The sequence below is a fragment of the Mustela nigripes genome, chromosome 7, assembly GCF_022355385.1.
Source record: "Mustela nigripes isolate SB6536 chromosome 7, MUSNIG.SB6536, whole genome shotgun sequence".
Lineage (NCBI taxonomy): Eukaryota > Metazoa > Chordata > Mammalia > Carnivora > Mustelidae > Mustela > Mustela nigripes.
Window position 1 is genome coordinate 22,246,030 of NC_081563.1, and position 24,643 is coordinate 22,270,672.

General features: G+C 43.3%; 2 protein-coding genes across 6 annotated transcripts in view; one reads left to right on the plus strand and one right to left on the minus strand.

The window, feature by feature from the left end:
• Positions 1-23,959, minus strand: part of RBKS (ribokinase) — an 84,510-nt gene extending 60,551 nt beyond the window's left edge. For 2 of the 3 annotated variants that reach the window (XM_059405356.1, XM_059405357.1), the window contains exons 1-2: positions 23,781-23,958; positions 7,703-7,835 (exon numbers count right to left, since the gene is read on the minus strand). In XM_059405356.1, the coding sequence (XP_059261339.1) occupies positions 7,703-7,835; positions 23,781-23,869 (222 nt within the window). In that variant the 5' untranslated portion in view covers positions 23,870-23,958. Of the gene's footprint in view, positions 1-7,702; positions 7,836-23,780 lie in introns of all 3 variants that reach the window. The other variant, XM_059405358.1, reaches the window with a different exon arrangement.
• A 281-nt stretch (positions 23,960-24,240) lies between these two features.
• The window catches only part of BABAM2 (BRISC and BRCA1 A complex member 2), a 406,624-nt gene continuing 406,221 nt past the window's right edge, over positions 24,241-24,643 (plus strand). Inside the window, exon 1 of one of the 3 annotated variants that reach the window (XM_059405362.1) lies at positions 24,241-24,363. The gene's annotated coding sequence lies outside the window, so the exon portion shown is untranslated. The remainder of the gene's footprint in view (positions 24,364-24,643) is intronic. The other 2 variants (XM_059405361.1, XM_059405360.1) reach the window with 2 other exon arrangements.

Below are 24,643 nucleotides of genomic sequence, written 5' to 3' on the forward strand. Positions count from 1 at the left end.
GTCAGAAGCCCCTTCCCGACCCCTGTGGTTTGGGGCAAGCTGCTTTAACGGCCTCTTAGTCTCAGTCTCCTTATCTGGAAAGTCACAGCAAGTTTACTGCAGGGATGAAATAACATGCCTGAAATGGGTTGACAACTGTGAAGGATTCAGTAATGGCTTGGCACTATCAATGTCACGGCCATCGTCCCCATCCTCATCATCACCAGGGCAGTCCTGCTGCCACGAGGGTTGCTTCCCTTGGGGGGAGGGCACCTGCTGCTTGGATTCAATCTTTCTTTTTTCTTTTAATTTATTTATTTGACAGAGAGAGAGATCACAAGTAGGCAGAGAGGTAGGCAGAGAAGCAGGCTCCCTGCTGAGCAGAGAGCCTGATGCGGTGCTCGATCCCAGGACCCTGGGATCATGACCCAAACTGAAGGCAAGGCTCTAACCCAGTGAGTGACCCAGGCACCCTGGAGTCAATCTTTCTTATAAACTACATTCCTGCCTATCTGGTTCTCCCTGACACTTCCAGTTCTTCCTGCTGCTCCCTATTTTCAAACCGAAGAGCACCTGGTCATGGAAGCAAGCACGTGGGTGCACTGAATTATTTTAAAAATAAGACTGTATTACTATTATTGTAATGAAAACGTAACATCTGCATTAAGGGTGAAACTAATGCTGTTTAATGTAACCAGGTATCCTGTTACTTCCGTAAGACTAACACAGCCAACCGTGAGCATGTCTGTGTCTTAGACATACCTATTTATTATAGCGAAATGTGGGCAAAAAGCAGCAGAGATCTGAGGCCTCTTTTTTCTTTCTGCATTACAGAGTTGCACGGATGCTTTGGGCAAGGTCATTCTAAAAGAATGCCCTTTTCCCTGTTTCCCCACCCTCAAACCTCTTTCGCAATCATTTATTCTGCTGGATTGACTTTAAAAAAGGCCGAGAGGAGCGAACACCTTCCAAACCCCTTTGGCTGCTTCTGCCTCAAATGTAAGCCTCTTCCCCAGGAACTGGACATTCATAACCAGAAATCAGAGGAGTGGGACCCAGGCTAAGGTGTCCCGCATTACCTCATTGAGAGCTGGGCGAAAGTATCTTGAAAATCACGGTGAATGACACAAACGGAATGATTGGTAATGACTGTGAATGAAAATCACAGTGAAGAATTCTTGAACACTATCTCTGAAACTAATGATCTGGCTAACTGAATTAAAATTAAAAAAGAAAAAGAAAAAGAAAAGAAAGAAAATCACAGTGAGTGATTTCAAACGGTCCTTGAAACAAAAAGGACTTGACATCATAATTCCAGAGGAGAACCTCTTATTTTTGGAGGCTTCTCTGTCTTCCCGGTCACATTCACCTCTCGAATGGAGAAGAGAACTTTAAGTGTAAGTATCTCGGCCGTGAAGCAAAATACTGCGACTGGGAGTCAGGAAACTTGGAACTGAATTTCAGTTCTGCCATTATCAGGCTAGTTAAAATTCTTCACGTTTTGCAGCAAACGGTTCCACCAGAGCCAGATAGCGTGGGACTGGGGTGAGTTCTGTCTGGCAAGTAGGAAACCAGTAGTTCTCAGTCTTCGCTGAGTGTTAGAGCTCCTGAGCAGCTTACACACATCCTGGTGCCCAGGTGACACCTCAGATCAAGGAAAGCAGCCCCTGTGGAGGTGAGACCCTGGCCCACACCCCCGGGGATTACAATGTATGCCTCCAGCTGAGGCCCACAGGCTTGCAGGATGAATGCTGGGAGAGTGTGGGTGAAGCTTTGTGTGACAGAAACGAGGAGGGAGAGAGGTCCTGCCTGGCGCTACCCTGGGGAGTCAACTAAGTGGGAACATACAGTGTGGCCTGCAGAGTCTGCCTGGGGCGAGGGGCCCAACGGGGACCAACACGGGGATCAAGGGATCGTAAAGCTACAAACATCGACAAGCGTGTGTTTGTGGACTCTGGTCTCATTTTCATGTCACCAGGCTTGCCTCCCCTTGCTCTGTGGGCTTCTAACACTCGTATTTGGCAAAAATCGTTGGATTTCTCTGTTCTACAGAGTGGTCAGCGGAAAGGCACTATTAACCTGATGTTATCATTCGACTGCATTAGAACACAAGGTGAGTACAATATATCTCTATTTTCTTGCCTTCTGAGAACTTAGAAGTCCTTTCTTCTCGCCACCTAATCAACCTGTTTTTCAAGTGCAACTTAAGGCCTACCTCCCCTATCCTAGCCCTTCTCAAAGCTCTCCTTTCCTCAACTCCTAGAGTATTCCTACTTGATACCATTAAATATTTAATTGCATACCATCTAATTTTGTTTGCCTAAACAATCTTCCTAAAAGTCTAGCTTTCCTAAAACCTTATCAGAGACTCTAGCTTGGCCTGTATTATTCTTCCTTAAGCCCCGTGCATGAAATGTGTTCTATATGTGTTTGGTCATCTTAGTTGCCTGTCTGTTCATTTTCCTTGGCCCATCTTATCATTAATAAAAAAAAAAAAAAAAGATTTTATTTATTTATTTGACAGAGAGAGAGAGTGATCACAAGTAGGCAGAGAGGCAGACAAGAGAAAGGAGGGGTGGAGCAGGCTCCCCGCTGAGCAGAGAGCCTGATGCGGGACTCGATCCCAGGACCCTGAGATCATGACCTGAGCTGAAGGCAGCAGCTTAACCCACTGAGTCACCCAGGCACACCAAATCTTCTCATTCTTAAAGGGACATGACAACAGGCACTCAGATTGTCCTAGCTGTGGCTGCCAAAAGGTCCTACACAAGGTTTTGATCCTAATAGACCCCTGGAAGGCATTCCTATACTCTTCCAGTAGCAACAGGGAAATATTTTAGGCAGAAGGATTCTGGGAAAAGCACATAGAATAAGGTAGCCTGGGTAAGCCTGTTCCAGGTGAAAGAAGCCAGGTCATCGGCAGTTATGGACAACCACTTGCACTTAAGCCAGGGCAACTCTTACAACCCCAGATGCTCTTCAGGAAATCCCAGGCTCAGCTCTTCCCGGAGGCTTGTGGAGTTGTGCAGTTGACTAGAACTTTCCGCAATGCTGAAATGCCCTCTCTCTCTGTGCTACCCCAAACAGGCACTTGACATGTAGCCAGTAAGACAGAGCAACTCAATTTAAAATTTTATTTTAATTACATTTAAATCCAGCCACTCATGGCTAGTGGCTGCCATCTTGGCTAATGCAGCTATAGAGAGATGTAAGGTAGAATCATGGAAAACAGCAGGTCAGGTCAGGAGTAAGATCTTTTCCTCCAGCTAAGGGTCCTGAGGTATTTCCTTCACTTTTACCACCGAGAAGGCTCTCTGCATTGAGGGAGAGCCATCAGTGGCTTCCACAGTCCAGAACTGATCTCGTGCTGAGGAAGGTGACTGCAGTTAGCGTTACCATATAGTGAATTTGTACCATATATGGTACAAATGTTGAAATGAAACAACATTTCAGAATGGTTGCGGAATGGGCTGCTTGGAATCCTTGAAGAGTAGAAAAATAGTAGAAATTCTAGGGATTCCATCTGTTGACATATAGCTGAGGCAAATAAAACCTAGAGGACTAAGATATCTTACCCAAGGTCACATGAAGTCGAATATTTCTGCTAAAAAAGTTATCACGTATAATAAAACAGGTTACCAGTTATCAGTTCTCAAAGTTAGAATGCACAGAAATATAATTAACACTAAAACCAAGCTGAGTGCAACTTAATCTTTGTGATTCAGGACAGAAGAATACAAAAAATTGCCGTTGTTCAAGCTAGCTGGTGGTTTAAATCCTATCTAAATGGGGATAATGGCCTTTAACATACAAATTTAATGTCACAATCCCCATTTATGAGTTCTGCTTATCTGACAGGGGAGGTGGGGAGAAGGTAAGAGCTGGTTGGTGGTAATCCAATTTTCTTCCAATCTTCCTATATGAGACCCATACTGTTTATTTGCTTAGGGTCCTAGGGTACCCCGTATTTGGACACATGGCCAGGCATTCCAATCAATAGAGCCATTAGTTTTAGCCAGTCGTCCTTCAGCAAAGTTCAGGAAAGGACAAATTTCACTTCATTAATATATAACATGGAAAGCACTGGTGACTACTTTTGATCTTGGAAAACTAAATCTTAATGCATGAGCCACTGACGGTCCCACAGTAATCTAACAGACAGTCTAACTTTTTTGGTTAAGATGATGAGTACTCTAATACACTCCATCTGTAGTGAAGGCTGTTTTTCTTTATTTTCTTTTTTCATTTTCAATCTACTGTGGACTAATAATTCTGTAAAATGTAACAACACTGAAATAAAAACAGAAAAAAGAGTCCTACAAAATACCAGGCTTAATTTATTATTACTATTACATTCATCAGCTATAAACATTATTCTGTCAAATGCTGTAACTGTTGCTAATTGCTTACTCATAATTCCTGTGCTGCCCAGACCAGTGACCGTTTGTAGTCTGGCCCGAGGATCAGACTTTGGGCAGCGTCGCTCTAGTATCTGCCCATTCTTCAAGGAAAACACACAGGTGCTTGTACTATAGAGGTGGATTTTTTTTTTCTTTTTAAAGGAAGCTCTACACCTAGTGTGGGGCCTGAACTCATGACCCCAAGATCAAGAGTCACGTGCTCTACCGACTGAGCCAGCCAGGCGCTCCTAGAGAGTGTTCTGTTCGAGGAAAGTAAGATCAGCTAATTGTTTGAGGGTCTCCCCACTTGGCTCATTTCAGATCTGGATCATTTAGGGCCATGCCTGTTCATGGCTTCTTCCCACCACATAAGAAACAGGGTCTTTGGGCTGAGACTGGGCCACTGCATCTTGAGCTCTTTTTTTCTACCCTGGCCCTCCTGAGCAGCCCGTTTCAGATATCAAGAAATAACACTTAGTTTGAATAGAATGATGGAGGAGGAAACACTTAAGAAAATCAGGTGAGGTCCTATGGAAGGTAGCCTCACAGACTCTTTGTCCTGCCAAGAAGACTTTCATTTTCTTTGATCTCTGCCTGGATTTGTAATCTGAAAATATTACTTCCAATTCTCCTTGGACTATGGCCTTGGGCCCGGTGAGTCCTGACTATAACACTCTTTAATGACTTGAAGTGTTTCATGATTACATGTTTCCCTTGATGCACATTGATGGGCTCCTGCTTAACAGTCCTTGTCTCTATATCTTGGCAGAGAAGTCCTTGAGCACAATATAAGTTGTCTGGCATGTGGCATCAAACAGTCTTACTTCCCCTGAGCTTGGATTTTGGTTTGTCGTAGAGTGGTGGTAGATTAAATTAATGTGGCCAAGAAAACCGCAGGAAATGTTCTACCTGTTTTTCTTTTGCTCCGTCTGTTCATTTTTATCTTGAGTAATTTCATGATTTTGGTTTCTACTTGGAATTTGTTATCTTAAAAAAAAAACTGCTATACAGCAGGTTGGCTACTTTGCTTAATAAGAATATACTTCACCATGGAAAAATATTGTGACAGATGGATAACAATAGCTTCTATTATAAAAAAGATACTTTTCTTTTGAAGAAGTCTAAGAATATTATGCAATTTGTTTAGGCTTCAAGAAATCTATGTCTAAAGATTCCAGGTTGTCTAAGCAAAGTCACCCCATGTGGGTTTTGGCTGAAGCCAAGCTTTCTCATCCTCTCTGTACGGACACGCACACTAAAACCGACTATGGGGCGTTAATGGCCGCTGGCTACCTCGGGGCACCGCGGGTATGAACAGCTTGCCCAACTGTACAGGTGCTACCCTAAACTGTCATACGCAGACCAGAATAAAACAAACAGGACCGCTGCTTTATCAAACTCCTGATTCTACCATTTCCCCAAATACAGCCCTCTGCTGTCTATTCCTCTCACATCCACTCCTGACGGTTGCATGATTCACTTCCCAAGTTCAGTTCCACAACTCAAATATTTTCTATTTTGCGTTTCTCTTTGCCTCAAATTCAACAGACCCAAAATAACACCAATCTCAATCTTCGAGTTGGATGAGATCCCAGGGGACATCCAATTTTGACTTTCATGGCTACATGAATAGCATTTATGAAGCTTCCAAGAGGGGTTCTCTAATCTCTCCTGTTACAGCTCCAGCTCGAGGGAACTCCTCTCTTCCCAGAGCAGCCATTTTTGGTACTTCGCTCCCAGCTGGCAAATATCCTCCTCTTTCCAGTTCCCAAGCCCTGTTCAGTCCGCACCATCCGATGAGACCCCAGACCCTTCATTTCCAATCAAGCATAGGATCGTCAGGCCTCTGGCTCCCTCTCCAAGCCCCACGGTTCCTAGCATGCACTAGGTCATCAGTAATTAATGGCTGATTAGTTGACATTTAAAATCAAGAGTTCAGCCTTAGAAGATGCGCATTTCTTACTTTGAACGTTGTGCTTCGTGGGATGTTTTTGACCTAAGAGCTAGATGAGAATTTCATCAGGTTAACCATAAATTAGAAATAAAACTACAGTTGATTAGCAGATGAAATGATAATTGTATAGTTTGTACATCACTGAAAGACTCCTGTGGAGAGAAGAGTGCCGTAGGCGATGGGAAATGACATTGCAGAGAAATATTGGTGGAATGGACCCAGCTCACAGGAGAGAGCTCATTCTTTGAAATTTCTCAGATTCTTCTTATCCTTTACTGTGCAGACTGAGTCTAGCTTTCCTGAAATGAACTTTCGTGTTCTACCAGTAATGCTAGCATCTTAAAATTTCATCAAACACACAAAACGCTGAACCTTTGGTAGCCAATTTTATTTTCAAATGATTTCAGTCAGATGGCTAGAAAGAAGGACTACTGTATTTTACATGCCATTTCCTTATATACCTGAAAACAGAACTATGCCTAAGGATTAGTTATGGGTAGTTCATTAAAGCCCAGATTCCTTTCTGACCCAAGAGCTAGCATTAGAAGAAATAGCTTAGAGATGAGTGAATCACCAGTTATTAGACCAAGTTTCCAAAAGCCGTGCTGTAGCAAAAATTGCTAAAGACAGGATGACTTCTGCTGTTTAGAAGCTGGACTGTAGAAAGCCCGCGGGGTAGGCAAATTCCTCTCCCTTCTCACCCTTCACTTAGAAGCGCAGTAAGTTAAAGGAATGCAGCATTACGCTACTTCCTGGAGGGTTCAGTGAGGGAGAAATGAATATGAAGGATAAGGAGAAGGACTCTCTCCTATTTCAATCTTTAACACGAAACAGATACTCAAGCACATGCATGCACAAGCATGTTCACGGCAGTACTGTTCGCAGCAGCCAGAAGGTGGAAACCGCTCAGGTGTCCATCAACAGACAAGTGGGTAGACAAATTATGGGCTCTACAATGGGACATTATTCAGCCAGAAAAGGAATAAAATAGATCCATGCTATAAGGCAGATGAACCTGGAGGACATTCTGCTAAGTGAAAGAAGCCAGACACAAAATGCCATGTATCCTATGATTCCATTTAGAGGAAATATCCAGAATAGATCAGTCCACAGAGACGGAATGCAGACTGGTGGATGCCAGGGGCAGGAGGTGGGATGGGGGAGTGGGGGGAGACGGCTTCATGATAAGGGGTTTTACTTTGGAATCCTAGGAATGTTCTGGAACTAAGAGAATGATGGTTGTCCAACACTGTGAATGTACTAAATGCCACTGAATTGTTCCCTTTAAAATAGTTAAAAAATAAAAACAATCAAGTCTTAAAACCAGACCCTTGCCTCTAGAATCCTCTCCACCATGTTTCACACTTACCTTGCATACCATGGATGTCTTTGCTCCAAGCCTGGCAGCTTGGACACACTGGTTGGCACCTTTCCCTCCAAAGCCAATAAAAAACTTATGTCCATGGATGGTTTCTCCAGTTTTGGGCAAACGAGAAGTAAGACTGCCATAATTTAAAAAGAGAAGGAAAAAAATAAGGCACATCAATTTAAGTTCTTCAGAAGAGAGAGGGAAGGTTCTCTGATGGGAGTCTAGTTCTAGCAATCAGAAATGCAAGCAGAAGCAGAGTAGATCACTTTTTCCTTTAAGATAGCGTTCGGCAGTTGGCATCACGATCCAGAATGCATCTGCTGACAGGTTGTCTTTCTGTCCGCCCCCCTCCCCTCCGCACAGTCCCACAGCCGCGCTACTGGAGAGCCACTTCAGATGACAGTTTCTAGTGCTACTGCATCAGGGGTACTCATGGGTGCCTCCGTTTTCCATCATGGGGAGCTCTTACAGGGAAGTCCCTTCTGATTCCCACTTCCCAGCGCCCAGCACAGACCTTTATTCACAGTGGGATAAATTAATGTGTGTTTCTGTATAGGTTTATCTGGTCACTTTAGCAAGAAGCAGGAAGCGTACCAGGGCTCTAGTAACGATGCTCAGGACCTAAGGAGAAGAGGGAAGTTGCAATTCTAGGCACGCAGGAATCCCATCTGTTTCCTGGCAGGTTGGGCGGGAGCGGGTTATGACTTCGATGGCACGATCAAGTCGTAGTCCCAGTCCATCCTCGATTCCAACCATTTCAGGTACTAACTCAAAAAGAGCATCTAAGCATCTATTCTTAAAAAATGGAGTCTAGAGAGCTAAGTGTAGTTGAAAATTTTTACTATAGAAAATTTCAAACCTATAAAACTAGAGAAAACAGTATACTGACTTCCCTAGCCCCAAGCACCCATCCCCCAGATTCAACCACTGTCAACTCCTAGCCAACCCTGCCTGCTTCAGTCTCTACTTTCGTGGACTCCTCCAAGAGCGAAGGAATTTTACTCACCTGTTACTGCCTGGTGAGGGTAGTAGCAGAGGAGACAAAAAGTCAGAGTGAAAGGTTTCCTCCAGGGTACGGTTTTCATAACATTAAAGTGGAAGATGTGAAGAAACAACATCTTTGAGGGACAGAAAATGTGTCAATGGAGAGTGCTGTGTGTAAGGGTAAGTGAGGAAGATGGGCTTGAGGAGCATGAGGACTGGATGGCCACAAAGAAGTGGGCTGAGGGCCAGATGGAGTGCCGGCAGGTGTGACCAAAAGAGGTTAAGTAGCTTTAGATGGGAAAGAAAGGCCAAGAGGGGAGTTCACGACAGCAAGTCGATCGAGAACCTACTCTGTTTTGGCAGATCTGAAATTTATATTCATTTCCCACCTAGCCTGTGATCTATTTAAAACCAGTCTCCTATGCCCAATATTAGAGTACCAGGACAATGCCAAGTCCTACAGGTCACTAAGAGCCTGTTTATAATGGAATGACTTATGACCGAAGCCAATAACTCACAATGGTGTTGATAATGACCAAGTTCAACCTGAGCACCTCCTGTATGTAGTTCTAAAGGTCTCAGGAAATTGGGCTAAACTACTCCATTCCCTAGCACTGCAGTGTCAAATATGGTTATTTGAGATTCAAGAGAGACTCATCAATAATTTGAAAACATTCTATTCCACTCCTCCCCTTTTCAGTGCTATTTTTACCTCCTATTCTAAATGCATTTATAGTACTGATGAAAAAAATATCCAGCTATAAGTTCACTTCTGAAAAAGGTACTCAATCAAGAGAAAAATGGTTTTAATGTAATGTTATTATCCTGTCATTTAATTTAGCAGTGACAAGTGATGATGAGATTTTGATTTGCATCAGAAATCTTAAACATTTTAGGATTCTGTTATGAACAGGCAATGATGACTAATCTGTGCGACTGAGTAACTATGTGAATTCTTGGCTTATTGACGCTGCTACCAACAACATCCATAACAATTTTAAAAAGAAAAAAAATATCCAACGTGGCTAAAAACAGGCCAAATAACTGAATTAGTAAGATGGTCGGTATAGAAACTTACAACTTTGACTATATTTATAGTTAGGTCTGGGTCACAATACTCTGGTTTGAATCAAGTATATTTTTTATTATTGGCTGTGGGAAGTCATGAAAAATAGATCAGCAGATGATTATTGGGATGTGTATGTATGGGATGGAGGAGTGAAATCAGGGGTACAGTGTTATGTTTTTGATGTGGGAGCAGATGGCAGGGACTTCAACTCCTTTCTAAACAATTTATATTAACACAAGCACTGTACTAATTTAGCCATCACTGAAATTTCATCACTGAAATTTCTCCCTCCTTGGGAATCGTACTCTTTTCTTTCTGCATCTCTGCCCTACTCTTCCTTCCTTCCTTCAGTTGTAGACTCTCCCCGTATACCGACAAGGACCAAGTCTGTCCTGTTTTCCATTTTATCCAGAGTGCCTGCCACTTAGCAATGGGCTTAACATATTTTTTGACTGAGTGAATTTTTTAAAGAGACTTCCCTTGTCTCCTTGAAGGGTAGGAGAATATGACTGGAGGAGCTCAGGACACGCTGGCCAAACAGGTCGCTTTGGTGTACTGCTGATGGTGAGCCGTAGGCACATGAAAAGGAGCAGATGGTGGGCGAGACTTTCTCTGACCTGCCCTTTATCTGCCTCAAGACCAGTTCCCCAAAAGGACTCCAGAGCCATGAGTCCCCTCCCTGGGAGTTTCATCAACCAGCAAGGATGGACTCCTGTCACAGGCGAGAAGTCACCACCACACCTGGACAACTGTCACAAACACTGTCATACCTCCTATTTATAAAACCGAGGGCAGGGCCAGTCCATCTTTCCTAAATCATTTACTCTCCCCTAAGAGGGCTCACACGCCTTTCCCCCTTCCTTATTTAAGAAGCCCGAGTTCTTAATCCCCTTGGGCAGTTACCCCTTTCCCCCTGGGCCCTGCCCATGTACACCTGGGGCATTCAGGTTAATACATTTGTTTGTTTTTCTCATTAATCTGTCTTTTATTACCAGGGTCTCAGGCAAGAACTGAGAAGGGAAGAGGGAAACTTATCTCCCTTTCCACCTCTCTTTTCTATGTCTCTCCTGTGTAGCATCCATCCGTACTTCTGAATTGCAGACGTGGAGGTGTTGGTGAATGGGAAAGAGGAGCCTGGTGGGAATGTCAATAGTCTGGCAATGACAATTTCATGGCTTACCAGACCTTGCCCACCGCCTTCCCTGTATTAGCAGCACGCCTCTCCTATAAGCAGGAACCATAACCAGAAATCAGACTATCCTTCTTCATTTGTGGGTTAATTCAACAAATGTTAAATTGGTGTTTTCCAGTCTACCTCTATGGGACAAAAGCAACTTCCTGATAATATAATAAATCCTAACCCTGATGCAAGCAACATATGAGTTTGGGGGGGGCGGGAACCAGTTCAGAGCACGAGATTATTACGATCTGATTCATGATTTTTTTTCTTTTAAAGATCAAATTGGTTTTATTAAATGATTCATGAATCGGGCAGCATCTAACAAGTAGAAGGGAGCGCCCCAACTCATGGTTTTTCAAAAATAAAAAGATGCATGTGTATGTTCTCATATGTAAATGCACAGAAAATGAAGTGTTAATGACAGGTATCCATGAAAAGGGTGGAGAGAGGGAGCAAAAGTTCCTGTTTTACTCTGTATACAGAGGTGTATGCAACAGGAATACTTTTGTGCATACGGGAAGCCACCTGTTACTACTTCAGATTCACCCGGCTTCCCAGCATCTTCTTCCAGCTTCCTGGTAGCTGGGTCCTTGTAGATGCAACGTAACACGGCCTTGCCCAGTGCCGCTCTCTGTCCATTCCAGGGTTTCTGTCCCTTTGTCGTGGTTCCCCGGCTGTCCCGCAGCATCGAGCAACCAGCCAAACACGTCAAGTGTCTTTGTACAGGCTTTTCTCACTCCCTCCATTACAGTCCTGCACAGATTATATGCTCTTAAACCTCTGTCTTGTGACCTTTCTGTTGAACCCAGGCTAAGACAGTTTACTACTTATTTTTTTAAGTAAATGAACTGGAGCGGAAAGCAGCTTTGAGAGCAATTGGAAAGTTACAGACAGGCAGAAGCATTTCTGAGTTAGAAATCCCAATTTACCTTGAACTAGGGTTTCCTACCTCTTTCCTTATTAAGGTCATGAAATCAAGGTCCATCTCAAGAAAGGACTGCAACAAAGCACCGCCCCCTGATGAAAGCGTTGCTATGATTTGTCGAGATTCAGACGTGAGGCTTAGCAGGGCGCCAAGGACAGACGTGCTCAAAGGAAGATAAAAGGAGAGCAGTATACTGGTAGTAATGCACTGCTGCTACCATTTAAAAATTAAAAATAGAGTCAAGTTTCTGGATGATGGAGAAAACCCAGACAGAGAAAACCAACCATAGGAAATATACCTGAACTTAAATTTGTAGCTTTAAAAATGTCACCTTTTAAATTTGCACAGGAGGAAACACTGATAAATGTTCATAGATGGCCCCACAGTCTTCTGGGCCCTGAGAGGTCACGTGGCTAGAGCTTAGTTGCGCAAGGTAGCAGGCCTGAGCCACTTACTGATTGTACTACATTTGACAGCTTTTCCCTCTTTGAACCAGCTTCTTCTCTTGCAAAACAGGTTTAATAATACTTGTCAACTCCTTAAATGCCTGGGTTTTGTGCTCTGAGTTATTTCACTGACAGGTGTTATCAGAACAACTAATCAATTGCTTTTAGCTTCTTGACAATGACGTGCTTGTTACAGATTTTCAGAGATGGTTCATACCAAAGGAAGGAGTGACCTGGTGAAGCAGGGAAGCGAAGTCTTTCGACCGAAGAGGTCACACTACCCCGGCACCAGCCCAAAGTCCAGGAATAGGTTGCTTTTTGCGTTTCATCCTTTCTTCTTCTGGCTGCAAGCCTGCAAACTCCCGGTATGCCTCTCTAATAGGGGACTGTACTATTACGGCACCATTAAAATTCATTGCACTCATTTGTCATTCCTACTGCCTGTACAATTCAGCCATATCTGTTCTTCTCAGCATTTGTCTATGTCACATTTGTAGGACTGAGCGTCATTTCCAAAAAAACCTAGTGCTCTCTCTTTCTAGCTCTGGGGAGAAACAAAACAAAACAACCCACTTAGCTTCCAATCTTCATTCTGTGGTTCCTAACCCTAAATTTGCAGACATAGGATTTATTTAAGGGAACGAAAGCTGAATTATGCTTTAAACCATTTAAAAAAAAAACCGATTTTGATTATTAATTCCTATTTTTCCTACCTAACCAGTCTGGGGCTGAATAGGAGTTTCGCCTGAAGATGTAGCTATCCTTGAATTTATAGAAGAGCTACGAAGAGTATTGGTCACAAGTGGCCAGCCTTTCAGTGTGTCCTGTCCTTGAACCTTATTTAAATTTTGCTTGTGTGAAAAAGTGTAGTAGGCACGGGAAGAGCCAACAAGGAGTATGTTATGGTCTTACGTGGCTGCCTTCCTTCCCATCTCTGCTCAGATGTTACCTCCTCAGGTCTTCCCAGACCACCTTATGGGAGATGTCCTTATACCTAATTTTTGTTAAGTTATTAATTCATTCGGACAAGGAATACTGTGTTTCTGGATCAGAGACGCTTTTTAATTACTCATAATTGTGTTAGCTCTCTGTGTCCCAATCTCCCTGAGGGTGACATGAGAGGAACTTCCAAATAATGAATTCTTGGGAGTTTGTATGGAAGCTGACACAGCTGTTGCTCCTCCTCCCCTCCGGGGTGGGGAAGGAGAGGGAGAAAACGGCCAAGTGACCTTTGCTTTGTAATATAAACCAACGCTCTCAGGGGAATGAGGGGTGGGAGGTCTCTAGATTTACAACCCCTGGAATGTAAATAAATGTGTCCAAGGAAGAAGTCCCAAAATCTCTCCAGAAGTCTCTGACTTGCAAGGTTTGCCATTCAAACATTTTTTAAACCTGGTGCTAGCGATCTTTGCTCAGAAAGTCCTGATCATGCAGAAATGTGGGAACATTCATGGGAAAAACATTCATTGCTTCCCAACAATTTTCTTCAGATCAATAGCACTGTCTGACATTACAATACTCATTTCTCTCCTCCATCCCTATCTTCTTTTGGATTAATTGGATTAATTTGGATTAATTATTTCATCTTCACTACTGATGTTGACTCCTTTTTTTCCCATTTTTTAAAAAACGTTTTTATTTTTCGTGGTTCCTGGGTGGCTCAGTTGGTTAAGCAACTGCCTTCGGCTCAGGTCATGATCCTGGAGTCCCTGGATCGGGTCCCGCATCGGGCTCCTTGCTGGGTGGGGGAGTCTGCTTCTCCCTCTGACCCCTCCCCTCTCATTTTCTTTCTCTCTCTCTCTCTAAAATATATAAATATTAAAAAATAAAATCTTAAAAAAAAAAGATTTTATTTTTAAGTAATCTCTATACCCAACACGGGACTTGAACTTACAGCCCTGAGAGCAAGAGTCATATGTTCCACCATATGAGCCAGCCAGGTGCCCCTCCCTTTTTTCTATTTTAAAAATCTGAGGTTTACAATGAGCATCTTTAACTTATCACAGCTTATTTTCAAACATTGCTCCACCATTTTACTTGTAAGTGTAATTTATTCTTCCATTTTCCTTCCTAATCTTTGTGCTACTACATATTTTACTTCTATGTGATATAAAACTTTGCTATTTTTTTATTTTACGCTATTATTTTTTTATTTAAACCATCAATTGCCTTTTATAGAAATTAAGAAGTGGAGGAAAGAAGTCTTGGCATTCACCCACATATTAACCTTTTCTGGGGCTTTTCGTCCCCTTGGGTAGATCTCGGCTTATATTTTAGCTTCATTTAGGTTCTGCCTAAAGAACTTCCTTCAGTATTTATTGTAGTGTGAGTTTCTGGTGATACATTCTCTTATTATTTTCCTACATTTCCCTTACCTATTTGAAGGATATAAAATCCTATGTTGACAGTTTACTTTTTAAGGACTTACAAAGATTTCATTTTCTCCCCCTTGGCTTGCATTATTTCCGACAAGAAGTCTGTAATGAATCTTTGTTCCCTTATTTGTAATGTCTGTTCCCTTATCTCTAATGTCCCCCATGCTTTTAAGAGTTTGTTTATAATTGGTTTGTAGGGATTGGATTACAATGGGCTTTGTGGTTTACAGTATACTTATCCTGGTTGGGGTTCTTTGAAATTCTTAGACCATGTATAGTTTTCATAAAATTCGAAAAAATTTGAAAAATTTTCGGTCATTATTTCTTCAAATATTTTTTGTGCCTCACCTACTCTTTCTCTTAGATTCTGATTACACAAACGACAGTCACCTTGTCTCACATCACAAAGACTGTGTAGTTTGGTCATTTTTCCCTCTAGGCTTCAGTTTAGATAATTGCTCTTACGGTCTTCAAGTACACTGATCCTTTCTTTTGTAATGTCTACTCTGCTGATAAGCCCATCAAGTGAACTTTTCATTGCAAAAATACTTTCATTTCTTAAACTTCTATTTTTTAAAAGATTTAAAAAAAAATTTATTTGACAGACAGAGATCACAAGTAGGCAGAGAGGCAGGCAGAGAGAGAGAGAGGAAAGCAGGCTCTGCTGAGCAGAGAGCCCGATGTGGGGCTTGATCCCAGTACCCTGGGATCATGACCTGAGCCGAAAGCAGAGGCTTTAACCCACTGAGCCACCCAGGTATCCCATCTATTTTTTTTTTTTTTTTTAATGTGTTTCCCACTTTTTTCCTCACCCCAGTCATGTTTTTCCTTTGAATCAATGGGCATTTTATAATGGCACTTTGAAAATCCCTTTCTGCTCATTTCACCATCCTGGCCATTTCTCTATGTTGGTTTGGTTGGCTTTCTTCCCCTTGGTTATGGATCACATTTTCTTGATTCTTTGCATGACTGTTGATTTTTGAGTGAATGCTGAATATAGCAAATGTTACACTACTGAGTGTCTTAATTTTGTTGTGTTTTTCTAAAGGATTAGACTTTGCCTTTTTTGGGCAGCTAAGTAATTTATTTGGTCCTTTTGAGGATTGCCTCTGAGATTTATTAGGGACAGTTTCGAGTAGCCTTTACTTTGGGGCAAGTTTACCTCCTTTACTAAGTTGTGGTCCTTCTGAATGCTCCAGGGGTTCAATAAGTCTCTTATGCCAAATAGAATGCAGTATCTCCTGTTTCTGTATGATGTCTGTGAAATGTTCAGCTTAGAGCTCTCTAGTAGTGCTTGGCTTTGTGCAGTCTCTACGTCTGTCCATGTAGAATTCAGCAACACACTCAAGGGGACTCATGCAGATTTCTGGACCCTTCCCTGATTAGCTCCTTCCTCTCCAGTACATGTTCCCACACATTTGAGCCACATGAGTCTCCCTAAGCTATGAATTCAGTTTTCTCAACTCACTGATCTTGCCATACTTCCCTGAGCTTCTTCTCGCTGTGCCATGCTCAGTGATGTCCCTCCTGTTTGTTTCCTTTCTTGTCGGGATAACACGCCTGTTGTCGAACATCTGAAACAGCTGCTTCATATATTTTGTCCCTTATATATCCCATTTTCTTGTTTATGGTGGGAAGGTAAGGCCGGTACTAGTCACTCCATTATGGTCAGAAGTAAATATATTTTTTAGTAGATTTATTTATTTATTTTAGGGGGGTGATGCACACGGTGGGGAAGGGCAGAGGGATCCCGAGAGATAATCCTCAAGCCGACTCCCCCCCGAGCGTGGAGCCTGATACTGGCCTCGACTCCTGAGATCATGACCTCAGTGGAAATCAAGAGCCGCGGCTTAACTGACTGAGCCACCCAGGTGCCCCCAGAAGTAAATTTTTTTTTTAAAAGATTTTATTTATTTATTTGACAGAGAGAGATCACAAGTAGGCAGGGAAGCAGGCAGAGAGAGAGAGGAGGGAGGCAGGCTCCCTGCTGAGCAGAGAGCCCGATGCCAGGCTTGATCCCAGGCCCAGAAATCGTGACCGAGCCGAAGGCTGAGGCCCAACCCACTGAGCCACCCAGGCGCCCCCAGAAGTAAATATTTTTGAATGAATGTTCTACACTTTAAAAGACATTTATACAGATAACTGGGATGACAGACGCCTGTGTACACAAGAAGGCACAGAGTGAGGTGAGAGCAGTGTAGAAATGGTGCATATGAGCGTGGTCCAAGGAGAAAAGTAAACCAGTTATTAAAAAGGCATATGGCCAGAATAAAGGGGCCGAATCCTCCTTTATCCCTCTGACATAGGATTGAACACTGAGTACAGAAGACACTGGAGAGGCAAGTAGTTAGAAACATACTTAAAGGGGCGCCTGGGTGGCTCAGTGAGTTAAAGCCTCCGCCTTCGGCTTGGGTCATGAGCCCAGGGTGCTGGGATCGAGCCCCACATCGGGCTCTCTGCTCAGCAGCAAGCCTGCTTCCTTGTCTCTTGTCTCTCTCTGCCTGCCTCTCTGCCTACTAGTGATCTCTGTGAAATAAATAAATAAAATCTTAAAAAAAAAAAAAAAGAAACGTCCTTAAAAATTATAATGCCATCTGATGTCAACTCACCTTTTTGAATAATTGTACACAGACTTCCTGCCTCCCAGCTGAGCAAAGTTCTGGACAAAGAAGAGAAGCTTGGAGAGAGAGGTAGAGAAGGAGCTAATCCTGGAGCTAGAACGTGTGAGAGGAGGGCAGGAGAAGTATGCGTGTGTAGGGGGGTTAGTGAGTGGGGACCGGACAACCGGAGGATGCAGTAAGGTACGTGAGAAAATCAGGAGGCAGAAAAACAGAGTAGAAAGGGAAATGGTGAGACTAAAGCATTCATCGAAGTTCCTGATGAAAACCATTTAAATTCATTGAAGAAGGCAAGTAGGAATAGGGACAGATAACTACAAAACCGGTATTTTATTTTCTATTTTGCCAATTAATTATAGTAAACTTTAAATTTCAAAATGATTTCTGTCACCACACTGTAATTATCTAGGCTACTTCTTCCTGCCATCTGCTGGTGTAGGTTAAGGAAATACAAATGGAATTAATTTTATCCTAAGCAAAATATAATTAGAAAGATAAATCAGCATACAAAAAAATCATGTATTCTGGAATCAATTATTAAAAATTTTAACTTCTATGGTGAGTGCTGTGAAGTGTGTAAACCTGGCGATTCACTGTACCCCTGGGGATAAAAATACATTATATGTGTATAAAAAATAAAATAAAAAAAAAATTAAAAAAATTTTTTTAACTTATCTACAATTTCTGGCTTTTGGTGCTCATGCTTCTTTCACATTCCCATCATCATGAATAATCAAGAAAGAATATATTTGAGCTTTCTGAAACCCAGGCACCCAAGCATGGCTGAGGAGACCTTTTTGTAACATCTTTCCTCTGATGTTCTACAGACCTAGTTGCGGCTGTCCCAGCATGCTCCATGGATACCCACAGCCGTGACTTTGCTCTTGGGGGTTATCCCAGCTGGCCACAATATATTCCCTCCTCTTTTTTGCTGGGCTAGCACCTGCTCATCTTCTACAACTTGGCTCTGGAGGCATCCCAACCAGACAGTTTTCCTTCTACTCCCACAGAACCTGCAGGCACTAACCGCATCGCACTCCAATGATCTTTGTGTCTGCCTTCTTTTTTGGACTAGAAGTTCCTCAGGAGCAAGGACTATGTTTTACTAATCGCGGTATCCCTAGCACTTAGCACAGTCCCAATCTTTTAATAGCTACTCAAGTGACTGAAATTCTAGAGAGTCCTTCATCACGAAGCCTACCCAACCTTCTCCTCCCAAGAGTGCAGAGACGAAGGAACAAAGGCATGAAGAGCGGGCAGAGCAGGGGTCACTGAAGGAACATGTTTGTAATACCACACGGTAGGTGTGCTTGTTCTGACAGGTGCAGTTTACTTTTTAATGTGTTTTCCTTAAAGGGACCATAATTAGCAAATTTCCCATGAATGATCTCTTTTGATGTTAGGAAATCTGGTTGACAGAAACATGTTTACCAAAATATTAATTTAAGAGTTGGTAACAGATATACGACTTTCAAGACCAATTTAAGGAGCAGAAAGGATAATAAAGGATATTCCTCTGGCACCGGGAATGCATGACACTCCTTAGGTCAACAGTCCTCTGGCTTTTACTTTACTGAAAACGTGATGGAGAAGATTTTTTTCTGTTTCAAATATAACAAGTCAAGAGGCTTCTGATGGAATGCAGGATAGAGGTTACTGTAATATGTTAGGCATAGGTAACCTTTTCTAGGTATGGTGTACATTTTTGGCTTTTTTTTTTTTTATAAGTAATCTAGGTCCTACATTTCATCCACTTTGGATTGAAAAGCTTCTAAATTCACTTATTCCGCCATCCAATTAAAATCTTTTGACAATTAAGCAATCATTTCCTGACTTGCCAAAAATTAAATTTAGATGCTTGGCTGAACATAAGTCTTATCTCTCAAGCCATCACTTTTAATTGGAGCATGTAAAAGGATAACACAGGGTTGTAGCTGACATCATAGTCTATCACCATGGAAATGTAAACATGGGTTTGTATTGAGCTTGTCTCAAAGCAAGTTTTAGGGGTACAGAGAGACTGGGCGATGGGAGATAAATTATGTAAAAAACGTATGCCATAGATGTTGGATTGCCCTAGGAGTTCAGACCTTCAGTGATCTCATCCTGCCTCAAGGCCTCAAATATCCTCAACACCCTGTTGACACTCAAATTTATTATCTCCAGCCGGTCCAAACTCCTGTAATCTGTCTTCTTAACGGCCTCAGTTGGATCTAACAGGCAACTCGGATCTCACATGTCCACCCTGAGCTCCTGATACTGCCCTCTCCCCAGCCAGTTTGCTCTGTTCCCAATCTTGTTTCTTGGCAAAGGTCAGCTTCCCCTTCCACATGCAGAGGCCACAGAACTTGGGAGTGATCCTTGACCCGTCTGTAATCCTCAATGAATCCTGTCCGCTCTGCCTTCAAATATATAATAAAAAAAGATGCTCGCTTCATCTTCATGGACTGTTTTCAGGCTTCTGTCATTTCTTGCCTGGATTGTTGGAAAGACTCTGGTCTCCCCCTTTTGCCCTTGCCTGCCTTCAGTCTGTTCTCACACAGCGCCCACAGTGATGATATTAATACGTAAATCAGATTAGGTCACCTCTCTGCTCAAACCCTCCAATGGCTTTTCATCTTATTCAAGGTATGACCCCAAATCCTTTAATCATTAATTGCTCTCCTCCCTCCCTCTCTTGTTCAGCCACACTGGACTCCTTGTTGTTCACTGATCGTAAGAGGCATGCTTCCGCCTCAGGCCCTTATGCTCTTACGCTGGTTATCTGTATGGCTTGCTTCCTTCTCTCCTTTACGTTTTTACTCAAAATCACCTTCTCAGTGAGGCTTTCTATGGGCAAGGACCTAAAATTACTACTCCCATCTCCCTTTCATACCTTACTTTCCTCCTTAGCATTTATCTAACATACTATGTGTTTTACTTATTTCTACTGATACAGTCTCTTCCATTAGAATGTGAGCCCCACGAGGCAGGGTCTCCTGGCTGCGTTTTTCACGGTTGCATCCTCTGCACTTAGGGAAGTCCCTGGCATATATAAAAAGTCACTAAATATTTGTTGAATATGAGATGGATGATACATGTCCTAAGAAATAAAGATGATCAGTGAAAGCATGATTGACAAAGATCTGTGAACTTGATCTCTAAAGAAGATCACTTCTTGTTGGGTTTTCATGGAATCCTGTCTTTGGAGGAAGTCTGACTTAATTTTCCGCAAGCTTGATTTCTCTTATCTTGGCACTGTGGAACTTCAGAGATGGGTGTTCAGGAAAAGAATGATGGTAAACATAGGTGGGTATTAAACAATGTTCATGGTTTGCCATGTTGGATGTGCTAATGATATTTTAAAATTATTAGTACACAGAGCTTACTATTCATAGCAAACTGAAATCAGACATGAAAAAAAAAGTTGCTCATTGATTGAATTAGCAGTGTCTGGCATACAGTAATGTAATATATAAAGTGAATTGGATTGGGTGCTGTCCAAGAGGGCTTGGTTACTGAAGTAGTTTTGTTTCTGAAGTGAGTCTGTGGTATAGGCAAGGGTGTCCAGGCTGTGTCCAGGGAAACCAAGAAATAAAGGGACAGTCACGGAGATACCATCTCTAGACTTGATTATAAATCCTTAGTTTTCTTAATCAGCTTACAAAGTAAACAATGCACACACTGCAAGTTTTCAAATGAACTGCAGATGCAAAGGGCAAAAATACCAGCCAGAGGTAGAGGTAGAGGCAGGATGATATAATGGAAAGATAAAGCTTGGGAAACACGAGTTTCCAACTTTCTCTGTGCCCCTGTCTGTATGATTTGGCAGGGTGGAGGGGAGTCATCTAACAAGTCTATTAGTTATCTCACCTCTAAAATGTGGAGAATGGACTGAAGGGCTTCAGTGATCCCCCAAGCTCTAAGTATTTTAAGATTTTTAACTTTAAGCTTAATCATTGTGGTAAGTAGAATAATGTCCCTCCACTCCTCCCCCACCCTGCCCCATGGATGTCTACATTCCTAACCCCCAGAACTTGTGAATGTTATGTTACATGGCAAGGGAAATTAAGGTTGCTAATAAGCTAATTTAAAATCAGGATATTACCCTGAATTATCCATTTAGGCCCAACATAATCACAAGGGTTCTTATAATGTGGAAAAGGAAGGCAAAAAGTGAGCATCAGAGTGATGCCATGTGAGGACTTGACTGACCACTGCTGGCTTTGAAGATGGAGGAAAGGGCCATAAGCCAAGGAATGTGCGCAGCCTCTAGAAACTGGAAAAGGCACGAAAACAGATTTCCCTTAGAGCTGCCAGGAGGAATGCAGCCTACAGAAGTCTTGATTTTAGCTCAGTGAGATCTGTGTCAGACTTCTAACCTCCAGAACTGTATTAAATTTGTATTATTTGAGCCACTAAGTTTGTGTCAATTTGTTATGGCAGCAAGAGGAAACTAACGGGAATATGACATATACCCTAACTAGCAACGTTGGACCCAAGTCTATCACAGATGAAGGATTTTAAATAAAAACGGGTATTTGTAAAGATCTTCAGAGGCAGGAGTAATCTGCAACCATAAGTAGTTTGCAGAAAAGCTGTAAGACAGTCTCTAAGGGAGTAAAACTTTTACTAGTGATTCATGAGAAGTAGACACCCGGTTATTTTACAAAAGAAAGAAAATGGCGAGAGAAGAGAAATTAGGTTATATACAATGTAAGAGTTTATTTATCTGTACCTCAGTTTACTCCTTTATGAACTGAAGAGGTGGAATAAATACTCTCTAAATTCCTCTAGATTTTTTTGTTTTGTTTTATTTTTTAAGACAGAGAGGGAGGAAGTGAGGGAGGTAGGGAGGGAGAGAATCTTAAGCAGGCTCCACGCTGGGGCTCAATCCCACAATCCTGAGGTCATGACCTGACCTGAAATTAAGAGTCAGATGCTTAACTGATGGAGGCACCCAGGCACCCCAAATTCTTCTAGCTCTTAAATAAGATTATAAAATCCCGACAGATGCTACGTGAGCCCTTGACACTCCATCCTCCCCCAACTATGAAGAATATTCATTTTATTAAGTATTGTTATCCTTAACGTTTGATGGTCAAGCTTCACAGAAAGCTCAGACTTAGTTTAAGAAGAAAGTGGCTCTGAATTTTAAACCTGACACTTACAGGGTACACAGGAAAATTGTTTAGTTTTCTGACTCTTTTGCCACTGCACCTATAAAAGTATGTTTTTGGCAATCACTAGCAGTCTCTCCCCCTTTCTACTCTTTGTCTGGAAATTTGATAACCTAGCTTATAAATAATTTAAGCAACATAAGACTAAATTGGTTACATACAGACCCTGGAACTATTTTCTAAAACATAGGTGGGGCAGAGATCTGGTGACTTGATTTTCTCAAGGCCTTTTTACCTATTTTCAGGCTCTCTTGCTATCCTTTGGAAAAGCAACGTTGCAGGACAGATGAGGTCTTACTGTAGTATCCCCGATCATTTTAAATATTTATAATGTAAAAATAGCATATCTGAAAAACCAGTCACAAAAATATTAAACAGAAGCAATCTGAATGGTAGAATTTTCTTGGAATATCTGATTTTTTTTTTATAATGAACATATATTATTGTTATAGTCAGGAAAGCCATTTTCTTTCCTTTTTCCTTTCCTTCTCTTTCTCTCTCTCTCTTTTTCAGCAGGCTCTAAGCCCAAGGTGGGCCTTGAACTCACAATCCCAAGATCAAGAGTTGCATGCTCCAGTACCCAGCCAACTAGGCACTCTGCCATTTTCATTAAAAAAGAAAAAAAAAAAAGGGAAAAATTAGGGATCTCTCCAACCAATGTATTTTCAGTTAGCAGATTTTCATTATTTTATCACTTTTTTTAATGTTGTAAACTTCGTGTTTATGGGTTTTTGATTCACACTCGGGTTGCCGTAAGATAACCCATATACTGATCCACATAATACTGAAAAGCAAGGAATGCCAACAGCCAATATGGTCAAAGGTGACGCCACGAAAGATCGATTGTCTTTTGGACTTTTTGACCTCTGTTCCACTCATTCGAGTTCAGACGACTAATACCCAACCTGGTTCGTGTCACCGTTCACGAAACACTTTCCTTCATTCAGTCCTCACAACAATGCTGGGAGGTGGGCACGTTCTCAGAGATCAAACGACTTGACCAAGGTTCCTCAGGCTAGTCAGGGGACAGGCTCGGCCGACGGGTCGAAACACCCGAGCAGGTCTTGGCGGGCGCTTCCAGTAACAGGAAGAGCTTCCACTACACCCTGGCCTCTCACGTTCCCGAACTTGACAGTTAACCTTACCACCTCCCATTCGGTCTCTTCCACGCCAGGGCGGCAGGCTGCGGGCTAGGGAAACCGGCCGCTCACCCCCAAGCGGGCACTCTCCGTCGCCGGAGCTCCGGTGCCCCGGTGCCCCGGTGCCAAGTACAGTCCGCCCCCTCCCTCCACCGCAAGCTCTGCGTACTGAGACGGACTAACCTGACCAGGTCGGTCATGCAGGAGCCCACCACTACCACCGCGGCCACCTCCTCCTGCCACTGCCGGCCGGGTTCCCCAGATGCGGCCATGGCCCAAAGGAGGTGCTCTCACTCCGGAGGCTGACCTTTGCCCTTTGCCCGACCCCGTAACCAGGAACGCCGCTCCTACGCTCCCTAACGACGCGGGCCTTCCAGACGCCTCAGCGGGTCGCCCACCTGACTGCCCGAAATAACCCCTCCCCCAGCCGCCCTCTGTTCTTCCCGGGACGGTCTCCCTGCACCCCCTCTCGTTACAGAGCCCTCCTGAGAGTTCCAGACTCCACGCCGCTCGCCACCCACGAGGCGGGCGCGAAGGAAGGACCTTTCAGGCACGGCGGGGACGCCCTTCCGAGTGCCCGGCTTGGCGCGTCCGGGGGCGCGCACGCCGCCCGGCTCCAGGGCCGCGGAGGGGGCGGGGCGGGACGTCCGGGAGCGCGCACGCATCCGGCTCGCGGTGCGCGCGCAGGTCGGTGCGTCGGTCGGGGGCGCGCTCGGGTAACCTGTACCCCACGTAGTCGCCGGTTACCGATCGGACTAAGTTCCAGGTACCTGGACTGGGGCTGGTGCGGGGAGGTTGGATCCCGAGTCGCACAGGTGGCCTGTGCACAGGATCGTGGTTTAAGTATGCCCAGGGCTCGCCGCCTCTTCCTATAGAGAAGGCCCCCGTTCCGAAGATGCCCTGCTCATCCCCATCACGCTGGTCCCCGCAAGAACGAGACCCCCCCCCCAAGGCCAGAGGCAGCTCTTTTTGCATATCTAGCCCGCCCCCTGCTCCCTCAATAACCTCAGACTCCTTTCTGATGCCCGCCTGAAGAGGGGACCATA